This window comes from Perissodus microlepis, chromosome 7 (genome assembly GCF_051167445.1).
Source record: "Perissodus microlepis isolate ML-2025 ecotype Zambia chromosome 7, ASM5116744v1, whole genome shotgun sequence".
In the NCBI taxonomy this organism is placed as follows: domain Eukaryota; kingdom Metazoa; phylum Chordata; class Actinopteri; order Cichliformes; family Cichlidae; genus Perissodus; species Perissodus microlepis.
This window is the reverse complement of record NC_140467.1, coordinates 64887130-64905560: the sequence shown is the minus strand read 5'-3', so window position 1 is coordinate 64905560 and position 18431 is coordinate 64887130. Positions and strand designations below refer to the sequence as shown.

At 41.8% G+C, this 18431-nt stretch overlaps 2 protein-coding genes across 8 annotated transcripts in view; one reads left to right on the top strand and one right to left on the bottom strand.

Annotated features, from left to right (window-relative positions):
- Positions 1 to 8169, top strand: part of LOC146384673 (sodium channel protein type 4 subunit alpha B-like) — a 64224-nt gene extending 56055 nt beyond the window's left edge. For 5 of the 6 annotated variants that reach the window (XM_084936722.1, XM_084936720.1, XM_084936717.1 and 2 more), the window contains 2 exons: positions 1179 to 1250; positions 2610 to 8169. In XM_084936722.1, the coding sequence (XP_084792848.1) occupies positions 1179 to 1250; positions 2610 to 2732 (195 nt within the window). In that variant the 3' untranslated portion in view covers positions 2733 to 8169. Of the gene's footprint in view, positions 1 to 1178; positions 1251 to 1547; positions 1609 to 2609 lie in introns of all 6 variants that reach the window. The other variant, XM_084936718.1, reaches the window with a different exon arrangement.
- Positions 7701 to 18431, bottom strand: part of LOC146384672 (sodium channel protein type 4 subunit alpha B-like) — a 44866-nt gene continuing 34135 nt past the window's right edge. Inside the window, exons 28-32 of one of the 2 annotated variants that reach the window (XM_084936724.1) lie at positions 17611 to 18226; positions 17337 to 17481; positions 10716 to 10781; positions 10284 to 10385; positions 7701 to 7817 (exon numbers count right to left, since the gene is read on the bottom strand). In XM_084936724.1, coding sequence (XP_084792850.1) covers positions 7716 to 7817; positions 10284 to 10385; positions 10716 to 10781; positions 17337 to 17481; positions 17611 to 18226 — 1031 coding nt within the window. In that variant the 3' untranslated portion in view covers positions 7701 to 7715. Of the gene's footprint in view, positions 7818 to 8207; positions 10386 to 10715; positions 10782 to 17336; positions 17482 to 17610; positions 18227 to 18431 lie in introns of those variants that run through there. The other variant, XM_084936723.1, reaches the window with a different exon arrangement.

Here is an 18431-nt window from a genome sequence, read left to right as displayed (position 1 = left end):
AGCCAGATATGGCATGCCATCGCATAAACAGTGCCATCTATGCCAAGCCTGGCCCATATCTGGATGACATACGTCTTATCATGCCAGAAGTCAGCCAGCAGTGCCGGCTTGATGCCAGATCCGGGCCAGACCTGCTTGCTATGTGGGAGGAGGATCACACTCCTCAGCCTCCCTGGGAAAGTCTATGCCAGGGTGCTGGAAAGGAGAGTTCGTCCGCTAGTCGAACCTCAGATACAGGAGGAAGGCATTCGACCGTGTCCCTCAGGGTGTCCTGTGGGAGGTGCTGCGGGAGTATGGGGTGTCTGGCCCATTGCTATGGGCCATTTGATCCCTGTACAACCGTTGCAAGAGCTTGGTTCGCATTGCCGGCAATAAGTCGGACTCGTTCCCGGTGGGTGATGGGCTCCGCCAGGGCTGCCCTTTGTCACCGATTCTGTTCATAATTTTTATGGACAGGATTTCTAGGCGCAGCCAAGTGGCGGAGGGCTTTCACTTAGGCGGCTTCAGAATCTCATTTCTGCTTTTCGCGGATGATGTGGTTCTGTTGGCTTCATCGGGTGAGGGCCTCCAGCTCGCACTGGAACAGTTCGCAGCCGATTGTGAAGCAATGAGGATCAGCACCTCCAAATCTGAGGCAATGGTTCTCAGCCGGAAAAGGGTGGAGTGCCCACTCCGGGTCGGGGATGAGTTCCTGCCCCAAGTGGAGGAGTTCAAGTATCTCGGGGTCTTGGTCGCGAGTGATGGGAGAAGGGAGCCGGAGATCGACAGACGGATTGATGCTGCGGCCGCAGTGATGCGGACGCTGCACCGTTCCGTCGTGGTGAAGAGAGAGCTGAGCGTAAGCGAAGCTCTTAATTTGCTGGTTGATCTACGTCACTCATGCTCATTGAGCAACAGCCACTGATCAATGAGTACCTTTCACAGAGTGCTTGGAAAAGGCCGCAATTGCACCTAAAGGCCAGCGGCCACTCTTTCAGTGATGAGGATGTACACATCCTGGACTTTCCTTTTTAATAAATAAAATTTTCCTTCAATACTGAAAACTTTAAAGGCCTTCTTAACCTCACCTAAGGACAAAAAAGGAATCATACTTATGGTGGCCCAGGTGGCCTGTTGATAAACTATAACTATTGCTTGTATTATTCTTATTGTGATTTTTGATGTTGTTGTGTTTGCAGGCGTTTGATGAACCAGCAGAGGTGGATGCCCTCAAAGCCAAACTGGATGAAATAGTCAGGATTCACAGCCAGGTTCTATTCTATTCTATTCTATTCTATATATTAGTGAACTTTAAAAACACATCATTGCAACAGATTTTTTGCAACAGGTTAATGAGAGAAAATAAATTAAAAGTCAGAGCTTCAGGTTTGATTTTATTCAGCATGAAAAAAATAGTTGTCTCAAACTTTTCAGCTGGAATATTGAAACACTTCAGTGATTATTCTTTGGATTATTTACATTTACGCATTTTAATACTTTTTAAGTTGTTTTTTTAAGAATACTTTTAGACACGCCTTTTCACGTATTTGCTGTTTCCCAAAACCTAGGCCGCATTCTTCGGCGGACCCGGCCTTTGTGGGCTATGTGGGCTTGGTCCTCAGGAGGCCGGTAAGCTGGAAATGAGCGGCTGTGAAATTGGACAGTCTAGCCTTCTTGATTTGTTCCCGCCCTTACTTCCGCATATTTCTGGTCGCTAGCACCACAGCGTGAAAACGTTACAAAAATGGGCCCAAAAATGTTGCTCTTTTTCCGGGCACTTTCTAGAAAGATTATTTTAATTATAAAAAAAAACTCTATGCAAATGCCCAAAGCCCTTCAACACAACCGCTATAAAAATTTAACTTTTTCTCCACCCGATTTTCAGAACCTACCATAAAAATAAGGGACTGTCCTTTTGTGAAGAGAAAAGTTATTAGAAAGGCAAATGAAGTCACACTCAGATATCTAATTTTTACATGCGCATGGGCGGTCAGTCCGATCTGCTCTGCTGTCAAAGTGTGCACAACAGATGTGACAGAAAAACCGCCCAGGGCTCTCAGAGCATTCTTTATTTATACCAAACAAGCTTACAAAGAAGTAGGAGTGTCATTTTTAGGATACGAAAACATTTCCTTAAAAGAAGAAAAACTGTTCGCTTATCTTCTGAAACAGGAGGTAGCTTAGTATGTATAGAAACTTAAACATTTCCTTAAAAGGAGAGTGAGAGAGGGGGGTGACCGTTAACTCAGGATGTAGTATGTATGTCACCGCATTCCTCTACACATCTGGTTCCAACTCACGAGCTCTCCTATCTTAAATGAAGCTACAACTAAACAATAATCACAAAACTAAAAAATCTCTTATCACCTTTTTAGTAAGAAATCTTATAAATCCAGCAGGGGATCAAATAATTATAGCCCCACTGTATTTTAGATGGTTGCTGGGTCTCAATAAAACTTAAGGAACACACTTGCAGAGAGGTCACAGACACATAAGTTAACCACTATTTTTTTTTAAGTCAATCAGGCCAATTGAATGTTTAAATAACTAAGGACACTGTGCCAAAACTAACTAGGTCAATAAAACTACATGAAGCAGAGATTCTAACAGGTGAGTCCCGTTTTCCACAGGTGTCACGTGAATCAACCACCACCTCGCCAGCACAGGAGGAGACAGACATGATCCAGAAACATGTGCAAGGTGGAGATGCTGAGCGAATGGTAGTCCAGGCTGTGGGCAGAGAATTACAGTGAGATGAGAACCTACTTCTACCTCCTTCCTTCGTTCTCCTGTTAGTGAACTCGACTCTTCTTCTGCGAGGACTCAGTGACACCAGATCAGAGCAAAATGTGTAGGAAAAATGTGCAAGCGTGCTTCTTCTCATTCTCGATGATGCCAAAGATTTTTCCCTTCTGACAGTTTGGTTTGTGTGGGGGCAATTACCTGAGACCCACATAAACACCAGTTATTTTACTAACACTTATTAACCCTTATTATGAGTTATTATTGTGACAGGAATAAAACCAGTTCTGCGTATACAAACAAACATTATGTTAAACTACAACAGCAAAACTACCAAAGAGAGGAGAAGAAGGAGCTGAAGCTGATTTTATTACATTACGAACTTTGATTATATGATTTATAGTGAAATAAAAAACATTTCCATCCATCAGTCCATACTCTACCGCGCGTCCTCCCCACCCAAACCTCAGCCGAGAACATTTCTGAAACCTGAGAGCAGTCTTGCCAACTCCTCACTAAGGAAAATCGCTATTGGTTGACCTAAAAGTCGCTAGAAGTCGCTAAATGACGTCATCGCCTAATTTGCATAATTGGTCATGCTAATCTAATTGTAACCTATGTTGTTGGAGAGAGAAATAACATTGTGGAAGAGACATAAAGTGAGTAAAAAACGTCCTAAATGCATTTAGAGTTTATTTAGAACTACAAATTAAATTTCTTTTAGCAATTATTGTTTTTTTTAATGTCACAATTCCAACCCTGCTCCTTTATCCGGGCTTGGACCGGCAAAAGTGACCCGAAATAAGCACTCTGGTGGAGTTACTTTGTGTGTGTGTGTTTATAAGCAGTTTTAAACCTTGTGATCCACAAAACAGCATAAGAGTAAAAGAGTAAAAGAAGAACTGACTGCGTTACAGCACCCGCTGCTTGTTGAGAGTAAAAGCGATACGCGACTTTTTTTTAGAAAAAAAGTCGCTAAGGGGTCTGAAAACTCGCTAAATATAGCGACAAAGTCGCTAAGTTGGCAACACTGCCTGAGAGCACTGCATCAGGTTTCTGGACTTGCTGAAGCCCGTGCTCCAGCTCCACCCACGGTTTGCCTGGTTTTAAACAAAACTTTTATTCTTCGGGACTTTTTCAGTTCCTGTGATCTGGATTTTCTGTGTCTCGATGAGTCCAGTGCTATATTTGAACTTTTACCAGTCGATTGTTGCTATTTTAACTCACCATGTACATCAGGCAGAGGTGGAGGCACAGGATTACAAATGGAAGCAGTGCTATTATTAAATTCTGTTCTTTTGAATTCTTTTGGCAACAGAGAAAGACTGGACTCAGAGTGGTCAAGCTCCAAAAATGATCTTTATTTTACATTTCTGGAAATGGAGACCCGTCACACGAACACACACACTCTGGTCTGAATTCTTTGCCAGCTAAATCCGTATATATATTTCTGCACTGCATCACACCGACACACAGTTTACTTAATATGCCTGTGCAGCTCTGCACTAAAACTTCCTGTTCTCTGCAAAAGCAGTTTCCTGTCAGTACTCTGTGACATTGTGCTCAAACTGGCGTTCTCCTAGTCTGGCCTCTATAAAACAATATAAACAGAAAATAAGCATTAAGAATATATATTTATATCGTAACACTTTCTACAGCCTTCGTTCTCCAGCTTTGAACTTACCTCGTTTGAGGTGAGTCGCACAAACCCGGTTTTCTGCGCTGTCATCTATCGCCCCCCGAAATACACTAAGAACTTCATAAATGACGTTTCTGATGTTTTTAGCTGGGATTATGCCCAACTATGATAGTGTTCTTATTGTTGGAGATTTTAATATACATGTATGTTGTCCTGATAAGCCACTGGTAAAGGACTTTTTAAGCCTTATTGACTCTTTTAGCCTGGTACAGTCCGTGCCTGGCCCTACACATGAGCACGGACACACACTGGACCTTGTCCTGTCATATGGTCTGCCTGTCACTAACTTGTGACTTTGCCCTCTCATATCATATGCCTGTGTTATTCAACATTGGTTTTACACATACCGCAGTTAAATCTGGCGCTCCTGCTCGGCGCTGTCGGGTTATTAACCCCTCCACTGCTGCGCAGTTTTCTGCTGCTTTTAATCAGCTCCGTGGCCCTTCTGACTTTGTCTCCTCTGACACAGAAGAGCTAAATTCCTGGTTTTATTCTTGCTGTCAAACAGTCTTGGACTCTGTGGCTCCTTTAAAAACCAGGCAGCCTAAGGCTAAACCTGAGCCTTGGTTTAATGAGAGCAGTCGTGCTGTTAAGAGGGAATGTCGTCGAGCAGAACGGAGATTGAAAAAGGATAAACTGCAGGAGTCATTTCAAATTCTCAAATTCTGCTGGCATCGCTACCAGAACACTGTTAAAGAGGCAAAAAGGGAATATTTTGCAAATATTATTTCTTTCGACAGTCATAACCCACGTGTGTTATTTAGGACCATTGACACTGTTCTTAATACTCCACTGAATGTCTGTTTGGAAGTTTCTCCTGATATTTGCAATAATTTTCTGAGTTTTTTTCTTGAAAAGGTTGGCACCACCAGGGCTCTGATCACAGCTCCTGACTCTGACCCCTCTGTCTCTGACCCTCGCACTGCTGTTTTCACTCAGTTTGATCTTGTGACATTCTCCACTTTAGAGGATGTGGTTCGCCATATTAAGCCCGCAGGTTCCCCTCGGGATCCTGTCCCCCCACAAAGACATTTTTCCTAGTATAGGGCAGTATGTCCTTGACATTATTAACAGCAGTTTGTCTTCTGGTGTGGTTCCTGCAAATTTCAAACATGCAGTAGTGCAGCCACTGCTTCAGAAACCTGGCCTTGATCACAAGGTATTAGCTAATTATAGGCCTATTTCCAAGCTGCCTTTACTTTTCAACGTTTTAGAGAAAATTGTTTTTTGTCAACTGAAGTATTTTCTAGATGAAAACAGTATCCATCCTTAGAAGGCATGGGACCTCTTTTCATTGTTACGCTGATGACTGCCACATTTATTTGCCACTAAAGCAGAAGGATGGCCTCTCCATTAAACCTCTCTTGGCATTTCTAGATAACAGTAAAACCTGGTTGGCCTTGAACTTATTATTATTATTATATTAAACAATAATATTTTAAACCTGTTATTACTGACAGCCAAATTAGAGCAGTGAAGTCCATTTTTTATCATGTAAGGCGACTGGCAGGAGTGAAATCTTCTTTCTGGGCAGCACACTGAGCCATGCTCCCTTTATGTGAGGGTCAGGCAGTCGTTGCTCTCACATCTGCAGCTGTTTCAAAAGTCGTCACATAATCACCAGTTAACAATATGCACCTGAGGCTACAGTCTATCCTGTTGATTAGCACACACATATGATCTTTCGTTCACGTTTTCTGACTCGCTGACTTTAGGATTTTAGGTTGTTTAAGTTAAAACTTCAAAATAACTGCCTGTGGGGATTTCCAAATGGACTTTAGTTCAACTAATGTGTTTCTCAAAACGTTCAAAGGTTTAATTTCTTTCTCAGAATTTTATTGTCTTTGTCCTTCAAACGCTCCTCAGTAACAGAACATATGGCAGTGTACTTTTCTGGTCCCAATGTGCTCATGTGGCATGTCTTCACATAGTCTACTAACACAACTCACCTTCAGGAAGTATCCAATCCGATTATATGAACCTACATAGCAGACTGCATGATTATTCGATTGATTGGTTATTCTTCATGTAACTGTTGCTTTTTTGTGTCTCTTGTGAACCATCATCTTATATAATAATGTTAATAAAGGTATATATTAAAATATTCTAATATACTAGTTATTAAAGCATTTGTATTTCTCTACATCATAGGTGTCAAACTCTGGGCCGCGGGCCAAATTTGGCCCGCAGCCTAATTACATTTGGCCCGCGAAGCCATACCAAATTACTATTAGAGCTGGCCTACTGGTATTATACAGCTAATATATATATTGTTTAGTATTAAGCGTTGCTTGTTCCATATTCAGTTTTTCAGCAAAACGTGTTTGAGTCCATAAGAAAAGATTCATTCTTATATCTGGAGGAAGATTTTTTTTTCAATAAATATTAATGTTAGCCCGCGACTTTGTTCCAGTTTTGAATTTTGGCCCACTGTGTATTTGAGTTTGACACCCCTGCTCTACATTTACATGTATTTTTAAAAAAATGTTTGTAAACACAAGTCTAACTCACAATAAACACATGCATATGAAAACACGTGCTTTGGATTTTATCTGAACTGCCTGCCCCGCTCTGTGGGCTCCAAGCCTCGACTGACTGCTGAAAGTGTCAGGGTGGGAAACACACGGAGAGCAGCAGCTCAGGTTTGTTTAGTTCAAACTAAAGCTTAATAGGTTTATTCTGGATTTCCTGTTATGGCAGCTGCCATATACTATAATAAGTAGACAGCTTATTCAGAGAAAGTGCAGCAAGTGTTAAATGTGAAAGTTCATGACGGCACGATAAGAAAAAGACTGAACAAGTATGGTATCTTCTCTCTAAAAGGACACGACTTAGGTTTGCAAAGCTGCACCTGACAAATCCCAAGACTTCTGGTACAACAAAACAGCCTTACGAGACTGCTCATAAATTATGGGCAGCTACTTTAATAGGCCACAAATGTACTGCGCCTGAGATGGCAGCTAAAAAATGTCATGAAAAATGTCCCATGTTGTACTCAAAGTCAGGGCCGGGACAGAAAGGGGCGAGAGAAGCCAAGCTAGTGGAAGTTTACCACCAGAAACAGTGTTTTGGAAAGTAGAAGCATGCAGCACACAAGCATGCAGCACACAAGCATGCAGCACACAAGCATGAGCGGTCGTTGTCTTTGCTTAAGGAATCCAGGTGAGTGACTGTCTTTTAAAAGATTGAAATCATTTCAGCAGTTGAAATTGCAAGTTACAGCTGTCTGCTTCACACGAAGGATGACCCTGTGAGCAGGTAATACAGTTTTATAACACAACAAAAACAAGTATTATTATCTCCTCTTGGGAATGACGCAGCTGGTCCTGCAGTCAGCCGATTGGATCTTCTCCTGCACTGCATCCACCACTGATCTCGTCTGCATCTGCTCCTTTTCCTGGAAAAAGGAAAAAAACACCTCGCTCCCTGTTATCCAGCCTGTTGTTTCTACTTATTTTCCAAGTCCGGGAAGTTCTGGCCCAGAAAAATATCCCCCTGACTCTAACCAGTAATGATGTTTGCAAATCCCTCTGCAGCTCAACATGTCAGTCTCAGTAATTCAGTTTAATCACAGCTCTGAATGGACTTTTGACCCTCATTGCACAGTGCCAGCTCTTAACGAGCACAATTCCAATGTTTATATAAAACTCACACAAAAACAGCTTTATTTAACCATTTTATTCCTAACAGCCTACAAGAAAAGTGTGAGACTAGTTAGTCAGAAAAGAAGAAAAACAGCCAACGAGAACGAGAAGTGTCGCAGAGTTCAGTTCAGCTTTATTTATATTGATCCGCGTCACAACAACACTCGTCTGAAAAAGCTTCAGCCAGAGCCGACAGTATTAGAGACACGAGACAGAAGGACAGCTGACAGCTGGGTTAAAGTCATGAAGTTCACATCCATGTTCGCCTGGATATGTGTGAAGGTAGAAAACCACAAACAGGAGCAGCAGCTGATCTTAGAGGCAACCTTCCTTCATTAATGAGTAAACAGCAAAAACACTGTTTATAATTTATGTTTTGTCTTGATTTACTGAATTTAGTCTAGTTTCAGTTTGTTTCCACAATGAGTTTGATCCTTTCAGTTTAGATTCTTGCACAGGGACAGTTTCCAGTAACCTGAGGGTCATTTATAAAAGCAGGAAGGAGCTGACAGAGCTCTTAAGATCTTTGTCTATGAGCTGTATTCATGTTTGTGTGAATATAAAGTTAGACTGGTGTAATGGAGGGACCAAGCAGAGGGGGCATACTTAATTCATTTTTATTTTCAAATCATTTTCATTTCTCTTTGTTTTCATCTCTCCTAAATTCTAGTTGTTTTTTTTGTTTGAACATTATTTATTCATTTATTTTATTTGTTTATTTTTGAATGCAATTTAACAGTTCAGCAGGTTCAGGTGGTTCTAATCTCGGTGTTTCCAGGTGACTTCTTCAGTCTCGGCTGACTCCAAGTTTCCAACCTCATAAACAGTAATGACTGACTATTGCACCACTGAATGGACAATGGGCTGTGAGGTCAGTGTCTTGGTCATTAATATGCAAAATGTCATGGCCATTGACCAGAGGTGGAAAGTAACGAATTACATTTACTTGCGTTACTGTAATTGAGTAGTTTTTTTGTGTATTTGTACTTTTTAAAGTCATTTTTCAAGTCTGTAATTTTACTTTTACTTAAGTATATTTTTTAAAAAGTATTGTAGTTCGCTACGTTTTCAATCACACCCTCTACTGAGTAAATTAAAAATAAAAAAAAAATTGCGCTTCGGAAATACTGCAGGGAATGATGGGTAGTTTAACTGCCACTGCACTTTAATTTGTAAAGTTTTTCTTTTCACTAAAAAAGAACTACTTTGAGATTTATATCCCACTGTCTTTTTTTGCACTACTCAGAAGCGGCTGTCCTCCTGCTGACAGAAAAGTAACTATGTAACTTTTACTCTGAGTACATTTTAAATTAGCTACTTTTTACTTTTACTTGAGTACATTTTTAGACAGGTAATTTTACTTGTACTTGAGTAAAATTTCAGCAAAGTAATAGTACTTTTACTTGAGTAAAATATTTTAGTACTCTTTCCACCTCTGCCATTGACAATGGAGCAATGGTAACTGGTAATTCAGGGTCACCTGGTCCAGCCCTAACTATATGCTTTAGCAAACAGGAAAGTTTGAAGCCTAATCTTGAAAGTAGAGATAGTGTCTGTCTCCTGAATCCAAACTGGAAGCTGGTTCCACAGAAGAGGGGCCTGAAAACTGAAGGCTCTGCCTCCCATTCTACTTTTAAATACTCTAGGAACCACAAGTAGGCCTGCAGTGTGAGAGCGAAGTGCTCTGTGGTTAAGTCAGTTTATTCATTGAGGGTGTCTGTCTATGCTGCTGTATTATTCTTTCTTTGTGAGTTTTTGGTAAATTTTTAGTTTGTTTTTTGTCTGTTTGGGAGCTGACACAGTCTCAGTGGAGATGGGTTTTAATAAATTTGTCCATATTTCTAGAAGTGAGAGCTGCTCTATCCAAAGTGGGATGGATGCCGTCTCTCCTAACAAGACCAGGTTTCCTCCAGAAGGTTTGCCAATTATCTATGAAGCCCACATCGTTTCTGGGACACCACTCAGACAGACAGCAATTTAAGGAGAACATGCGGCTAAACATGTGACTCCTGGTCTGATTGGGGAGGGGACCAGAGAAAACTAACACCAATTTAAAAAAGACACAGAGGGCGTCCTGACAGAGAAGAAGAAAAAACGTTACCACACATTACATTTGTTTTTTACTTTGATCTGAGTCTTTACAGAAGAAGACTCAAGTTTACTGACAGGAGGATGAAGGAGGATCCCATCTCGCATCACTGTGAGGCTCCGCCCACAACCTGGAGTAGCGTTCCCTCGGTGTCTCCGTCCCGCACGTGTTCCTGGATCAGGTCTGCAGCACACTGTGTTGATGAGGTGAAGCTCACCTGTTCACATGACACCTGTAGGAAACAGGACTCACCTGTGAGATTTGTCACCTGTTGAAATCTTTGAAGTGTCCATGTTATTCATTTACAGATCAAATGTGACCCAACAACCACCTAAAATAAGGTCTGAAACCTTAAAGGCAAAATCCAGGGGAACACTGGATGTAAGCAGTCCATAGAATAATCACTGAAGTGTTTCAGCATTTCAGCTGAAATGTTTGAATTGCTCATTTAATCAGCTCAAATAAAATCAGTGAATCAGCAGCAGTGAAATCATCACTGATGACACCATCACAAAGCAATCATCTGTGCTTAAAAGCCCACTAACAACGAGAAGACGAGAACCTGGCTGTTAATCCTGAATATTTCATCCAGTTTGGCTTTGTCCACCCCTCCTGATTCACCAAACACCTGCAAACACAACAACAACATCATAACAAGGTTGTAACTACATTAAGAATAATACCAGCAATAGTTGTAATTTATCAATAGATTTCTCACACAAAGACACCGTAAGTATGATTCCTGTTTCATCGTTAGTTGAGGGAAAGAAGGTCTTTAAAGGTTTCTTTAGTAAAGGAAAACCAGAGACCAAAAATCTTCTTCAATCAGTGAAGAATAGTAATATGTTCTGGCTTTACGGAGGGCTTTCTTATAAAGCAGCAAACTGTTTCTCCAGATTCCAGAAATCTCTCAGTCAGAACATGCTATATCATGTTTAGGTGGAAACTAGCGAGCTAACTTCCTGCTAACTTCTAACTCCATTAAACTTCATAAATACTGTTTTCATGGATGCCTGGATGTTAAACTTAATTGTTACACCTGGTAAAACAGCAACGCTGATCATTTTATTACAGATGAAAGAATTTAGTGCAGGGGTCGGCAACCCTGGGCACGCGTGCCACAGCTGGCACGCGAAGGGTTAACTGATGGCACGATCATAGCTGGACTGGCCATTGGGCTTACCGGGCATTTTCCCGGTTGGCCGATGGTTTTGTTTGTTTGTTGTTTTGGTTTTTTGCAACGTATAAACAATGAAAGGTGGTGGATTGGCCAGATGCTGGCCGATGTGTAAATGTAACTCAGTTGTTTGGTGGTGGCTGTGGTGGAGCTTCCACAGAGGCCAGCAGGTGGATGAGGGAAAGGGGAGGCAGGAGGAGGAGAGACCCGAGGCGGCCGCCGGTCCGAGTGTCAGGTGATCTGAACTTCAGAAGTTATGACCTGCAGTCTATCTGGGTCAGATATAAACCAAGTTTAGGTGGAGTTTATTTTCGTTGTGCTGACTTTTTACAGTCAGTTACAATAACTCGTACTGTGTACTAGCTAGCATGACGGGGTTTCTATACAGCTGGGTGGTGCTATGATGTTACTGATGGTGAACTTTATTTTGTTGATAAGGTTAGTTAGTAGAGTTGCCAACCGTCCCGTACAAACATAATCGCCCCGCATTCAGAGAAAATATTACGCGTTTCGTGTTGAGGTGAAAAGGAACAGTTTGTCCCGGACTTCAGCTAGAATGAAAAAAGACACAAAGCTGGATTTATTCTGTGTCTTTGCTGCACAGCTGCGTCTTCTCTCATTCTCTCCCCTCCCTCTCCTGTTTCTACTTCAATCATGAAACTGATCAATGATCAGCTGATCGGCACCAGAAAGAGGAAACCAGCGGATGTCGCGCTAAACAACAGCAGCACGTTTAAGCTCGATCAGCTGTTGTTAGAATTTATTTAATATTAATTTCTAGTATCAGCTGATGTTTGCTGGAGCCACAGCTGTGAAGCTGCTGGTCATGATGTCAGTTTGGATATGTGGTGAGAGGGAAACATGAAGATGAAACCAGGAGACGTCCTTACTGAATCATCAGAGCTGAACAGGTGATGGAGAAACAGGTTTACCTTTAGGTGACATGAATGAGTTGAAGTTTTGAGCTGTTTCTGAGAGACAAATAACACCAGGATCCTTTTCTAAGTAGCTGACAGCTGGTAACTGTGCAGGGGCGGGTCTAGCAAAGTGTTGCCAGGGGCCCAGGTAGGGCATTAACAGGGAGAGGGGGGCACAGAGAAATACTTTTCTTTCTTATTCTCATTTAAAATGTCTCACTTTTAATAAATAATTATCTGAATCTTACAACCAAAGTTTTTATCTGATGTAAAATGTATAAAAATCATATCAACAAGAGAGTGTACAGCACTGTCACAACAGCGTTTGTTTTCATTGTTGTGAGGAGACCATAAACAGCATTTGCATTTTCTGCTGTACAGTTCATTTGCTGTTATGGATAAAAAGTGTCTTTTCTTTGTTTCAAAATAGCTGATAACTATTTGCCAACTGCCAACATCTGCAAACAAATATAATTCTGTAAAGTACTGTTAATATAGAGCGTTATTAAATGTATTGCTAATGCAGTCATATGGCACACTGACTTCTGAGGAAATTTTAGATGCACTCATCATCAGAAAGGTTGCCGACTCCTGATTTAGACAGTTTGTAACTCTGAGTGATGCCGCAGTGTTCATTTGACTTTGGGACCTGAAGCAGAGTTTGGATCAGACAGCAGAGGGTTTTCAGGAAACACTGTTAAATGTTCAGTTTCTATGCCATACGTTAAAACAAGATCTAGAGTGTGATTAAAGTGGTGGGTGGGTTCTTTTTCATTTTGTGAGAAGCCAATTGAGTCTAATAACAGATTAAATGCCATGTTGAGGCTGTCATTTTTAGCATCTACATGGATGTTAAAATCATTTATTTATTTCATTTTCATTTATTCATTTATAAAGCACATTTAATAACAACAGGGTGTTGACCAAAGTGCTGTACAACATAACAATTAAACAGTGGCATTAATAACAACAACAGATAGAAATTAAAAACAGATTAGGATAAAAGAATTGGTAACTCTCCTACAGTTTCGAAAGCCAGAGTAAAAAAATATGTTTTAAGATGCGATTTAAAAAGAGTAACAGTCGGGGCCTTTCTAATGTGGAGAGGTAGATCGTTCCACATTTTTGGTGCCACAACCACAAATGCCCAATCTCCTCTATGAACCATCCTAGACTTATGTACAGTAAGGAGTAGGTGATCACTTGATCGAAGCGCTCTAGAGCAGCGGTCCCCAACCCCCGGGCCTCGGACCGGTACCGGTCCGTGAGTTGTTTTGGTACCGGGCCGCGGGAGTTGAGGCTTAAACCGGTCCATGGCGCAAAAAAGGTTGGGGACCGCTGCTCTAGAGGGCGTATACAGCTGCACAAGGTCAGACAAATAGTCCAGTGCCTGGCCATTTAGCACTTTATAAGTTAAAAGTAAGATTTTGAATTTAATTCTAAAACGCACTGGAAGCCAATGAAGGGAAGCAAGCACCGGAGTAATATGTTGGTGTTTCTTCACACGAGTGAAAAGGCGAGCTGCAGCATTCTGTACCAGTTGGAGCCGGGCCGAGCTGGACTGACTGACACCCACATATAGTGAATTGCAGTAATCCAGTTGAGATAAAACAAACGCATGAATGGCTCGTTCCAAGTTTCTAAAGGATAGAAAAGATCTCACTTTGGATAGGAGCCTTAATTTAAAAAAGGACCGCTGGACAACTGAATTAATTTGTTTCTCAAATGTAAGTTTGCTATCCAAGAAAACCCTCAGGTTTTTTACATGTGTTTTAACAGCACATGTTAGGTTGCATAAGTCCAAATCTGGGGCATTGAAATTACCGCTTGGTCCAAAAATAATTACCTCAGTTTTATCCTCGTTGAAGGTAAGAAAATTTGAGGCCATCCAGGTTTTGGTAAATGGTAAATGGACTGGTTCTTATATAGCGCTTTTCTACTCTTCTGAGCACTCAAAGCGCTTTACACAACTTGTGCATTCACCCATTCGCACAAGCACATTTTTCTAGGTGCTTTCTAAGTAACATTCACACACACTCATACTCCGATGGATGCATCGGAGAGCAATTTGGGGTTAGTATCTTGCCCAAGGATATTTGGCATGCAGACTAGGGGAAGCCAGGAATCGAACCACCAACCTTCCAATCAGTAGATGACCTGCTCTACCGCCTGAGCTTTAACTTCGTCGAGACATTTGACTAACGATTCCATGGGCGTAGAGGTGTTTCTATTAAACCGAAGATAAATCTGGGTGTCATCGGCATATGAGTGAAAGCAGATGTTATGCTTCCTAAAGATTAGGCCTAGGGGCAACATGTAGATTGAAAAAAGAATTGGGCCTAATACGGATCCCTGCGGGACACCACAAGTAAAAGGAGCTGGGGAAGAAATAAAATCATCAAGGCTCACGGAAAAAGTCCTCTCGGAGAGGTACGACCTAAACCGTTCCAAGGGGATACCTTTGATACCACATTGCTCCAAACGGGAGATCAGAATGCTGTGGTCAACAGGATCAAAGGCTGCAGTTAAGTCTGGGAGCAGGAGCACAGCTGGGTCTCCTGAGTCAGTGATTAATAAAATATCATTAAGTATCTTTAGGAGGGCAGTTTCTGTGCTGTGGTGGGTTTTGAAGCCCGACTGGAACTTCTCAAAAATATTATGACTGTTTAGAAAGGTTTGTAGCTGCTCAAATACAATCCTTTCTAGAATTTTTGACAGAAACGGTAGCTTGGAAACAGGTCTAAAATTAGCAAGAACAGAAGAATCAAGGTTCAGTTTTTTAAGCACTGGCTGCACTACAGCGTGCTTGTATCCAGCTCTACTGCTCCAGAGCTGAGACTGCTATTAAAAATAGTTAAAATGTCAGGACCGACTACCTTAATTATCTTTTTTTAGAAAATGGGTTGGGACTCCATCTGAGGGGCAGGATGATGTCTTTATGCTATTGCAAAGCTCTTCTACCTGGTTAAGACATACAGCCTCAAACTGGTCAAAAGCAGTTGAGGGGGTATATGTTGATGAGACATTATACAGAGATGGGGTAGATGTAGATCGAAGCCTTTCTATCTTATTAATAAAAAACTGCAAGAATCCATCGCAAGTTTCAATGGAGCTATCTATATGGAAAGCGGGGGGGGTATTCGAGACCGAATCAATAACTGAGAAAAGAGTTCGGGGTTATTAGAGTTGGTCTCAATAATGTTGCAAGAAACTTAGATTTTTCGGCTTTTACGATGACTTGATATCTAGATAGGCTCTCTCTCAGCAGCAGGAAAGACACTTGTAACTTGTCTTTTTTCCATTTTCGTTCAGCCTTCCTGCACTGTCGCCTAGCTGATCGAGTTGAGTCGTTTATCCACGGGTCTGAGTACGCTGTTGATCGCACTGATTTAAATGGGGCGATCTCATCAAGAATAGTCTTACATTTATTATTAAAATTCAAATCCATCTGCTCAATGCCATCACCAAGAGAAGAATTCGACAGTCCTTCAAAGGCAGTGGAAAACTGTTCTGTGGCCGTTGGTTTAAAAACACGATAACGTCGTGTTGAGGATGTAGGTTTAAGATGGCAATGAGATAAAAGTATATTAAACACTAATGGACAGTGGTCGGAAAAGATTGCATCACTTATTTCCAAATTAAAAATTGGTAATCCAAAAGACAACACGAGGTCCAACGTGTGGCCCTGTACATGGTGGGATCCAATACATGCTGGATGAGGCTAAAAGAGTCAATCAAATTTAAAAAGTCTTTAGCCAGCTGGTTGTGGGGGCAGCATACATGGATATTAAAATCACCTACTATTAAAATTTGATCACAACTCGGGGTGATTCCTGCTAAAAAAGTAGAAAAATCTTGAATAAAATCTTTGTTATATTTTGGAGGTCTGTATGTTACTCCAACAAATGTTGGGCGTGGGTTCCCCATTTCAAAAAGTAGAATTTCGAAGCTTGAGTAGAAGTCTGTTGAAAGTTGTTTATATGTTAGTCTCTTCCTGAGGACAACTCTGCCCCCGCGTTTGCCCATCCTTGGCAGATTTAAATAATCACAGTCAGAAGGTAGGAGTTCGGTAAAACAATTGAGCTCACCTCAGCCAAGTTTCCGTTAGGAGCATCAGATCCAAATCGCGGTGAGTAAAAAAGTCCTTTAAAATAAAGGTTTTATTAGCTAACGAGCAGACATTAGCAAGGCTACTCCTTAGTGAAGTCGAAGGCTTAGTAATGGAAATAGGAGCCCGTTGAAGCGTCTGCAGGTTCTGGAAATTTACTCCTCTCGGACGATGTCGCGGAGGTCGCAGGCGTGGGTTTATTGTAGTAATCCCAGCGACAGGAACCAAACAGGGGTAGATCATGGTCGGGGAGGTCCAGTGTTTGACGTAGTCAGATCTGGCCGCCTCAAAGTATTGATCATTCCCGGGACGTAAGAAGGCAGCCTTCAGTCTCACCATTCGACCGCTTCGTCTTCCCCGGCGCCGGCGGCGCCTGGTTGATTGGGGTAGCTTCGAGGCAAAGCAAAGGCTGGCTGGGACAGAAGCGCCGGGCAGAAACGGTGGAGGGAGAAATTACTGATTTCCGTAGTTCCAGCAGGATTCACGTCTCAAACAAGGTAATCTTAAATCTAAAAGCGTTTGGCGATCATCAACACACAGAGAGTTAGCATCTTTTGAAGCGAGTAAAACAAAGGCAAACAATAACACTGGGAGGGACAGACGGCTGGCCGTGAACACTGGCGCCATCTTTGGAATTTGGACCCACAATATCACCCACAATAATTATTTTATCTGAGCTGAGAACTAAATCAGATAAAAGTCTGAGAAATCAGACAGAAACTCTGTGTAAGGCCCAGGTGGACGATATATGATAACAAGTAAGACTGGTTTCTGAGTTTACAGCTGGGGTGGACAAGGCGAAGCATCAGGCTTTCAAATGAATATCTGGGTCTTTGGTTGATTAACAAGATGAAAATAAAGAGGAAACCTAAAATTCTTCAGTAAACATTTAAGGAGAAGACTTTAGAGTGGTTTTAGTTTAAGGAAACAGAGTTTAAGAAACATGTCAAAGTGTTGGCAGCCCGTCCCAGGTGACCTTACCTGTGTAGTAATTGTGCGCAGAACATCCAAACAGCTGATCTGGTCTCCAGGAAACAGAGGCAGATTCAAGTGAGTCAGTTTTATGGTGTTTGGTTTGGGAATCCTCAAAGGATCCTGGAGACCATCACAGAAGTCTGCCAGCTCACTGAGGAACACATTAGAGAATATTAAAATCCATTAGAGACTATTAGACTATTACAGTGGAGTCCATTATAGTGCAGAACCATTTTTGATTAGTGTTAAGGTTAGAAACCTTCACCGAGCTCAGTCTCACCTGTACTGTATGACCTGCGAGCCACTGGGGTCAAATCTCCTCCAGGTTTCATAAAACATCTGGAGGTGATCATCACTCAGCATCTCAGCGTCCTCAGGGCTCGCTGTGTTGAAGAGCTCCAGGATGACAACGATGAACAGGTGGATCACCAGCAGGCAGAAGAGGAGGATGTAGGAGCTGAAGAAAACAATCCCCACCGTCGGGTTGGCGCAGTTACCAGGCTCAGGTAATCGCTGGTCGCAGTCTGGAGGCGTGTTCATGATGGGACTCAACAGGCCGTCCCACCCCGAGGACGTGGTGATCATAGTCATGCTGATGATGCTGTTTCCAAATGTCTTGAAGTTAAACATGTCATCGATCATCATCTCATGCTTCACGTAGGCAAAGTTAAACATCCCAATGATAGAGAATGTGTACACAATTAGGAAGAAGAGCAGGCCGATGTTGAAAAGGGCAGGAAGTGACATCACAAAGCCCATAATCAGCATCCAGATCCTTCTGGCAAACCGAATGTGAGGGAATGCTCCACATAAGGTGAACAAACGACCCAATCGCATAACAGAAAAGAGAGAGGGACTGCAGAAATATTTTTCCAAGATGTCAGCTAAGAAGAGACCTGCAACAACAGCAACAACAACTATTTGTATAGCACATTTAAGACCGAAGGTACACCAAAGTGCTTCATAAAAAGGTTCAAACATAACAGATATGAGACCATAACAGAGTACAAATAAGCTAACAATTGAGAAAAGCTGGTTAAACAAAAATACAGATAAAATAAGAAATAAAACATCAGAGCGTATTTTAGAAAATAAAATCAC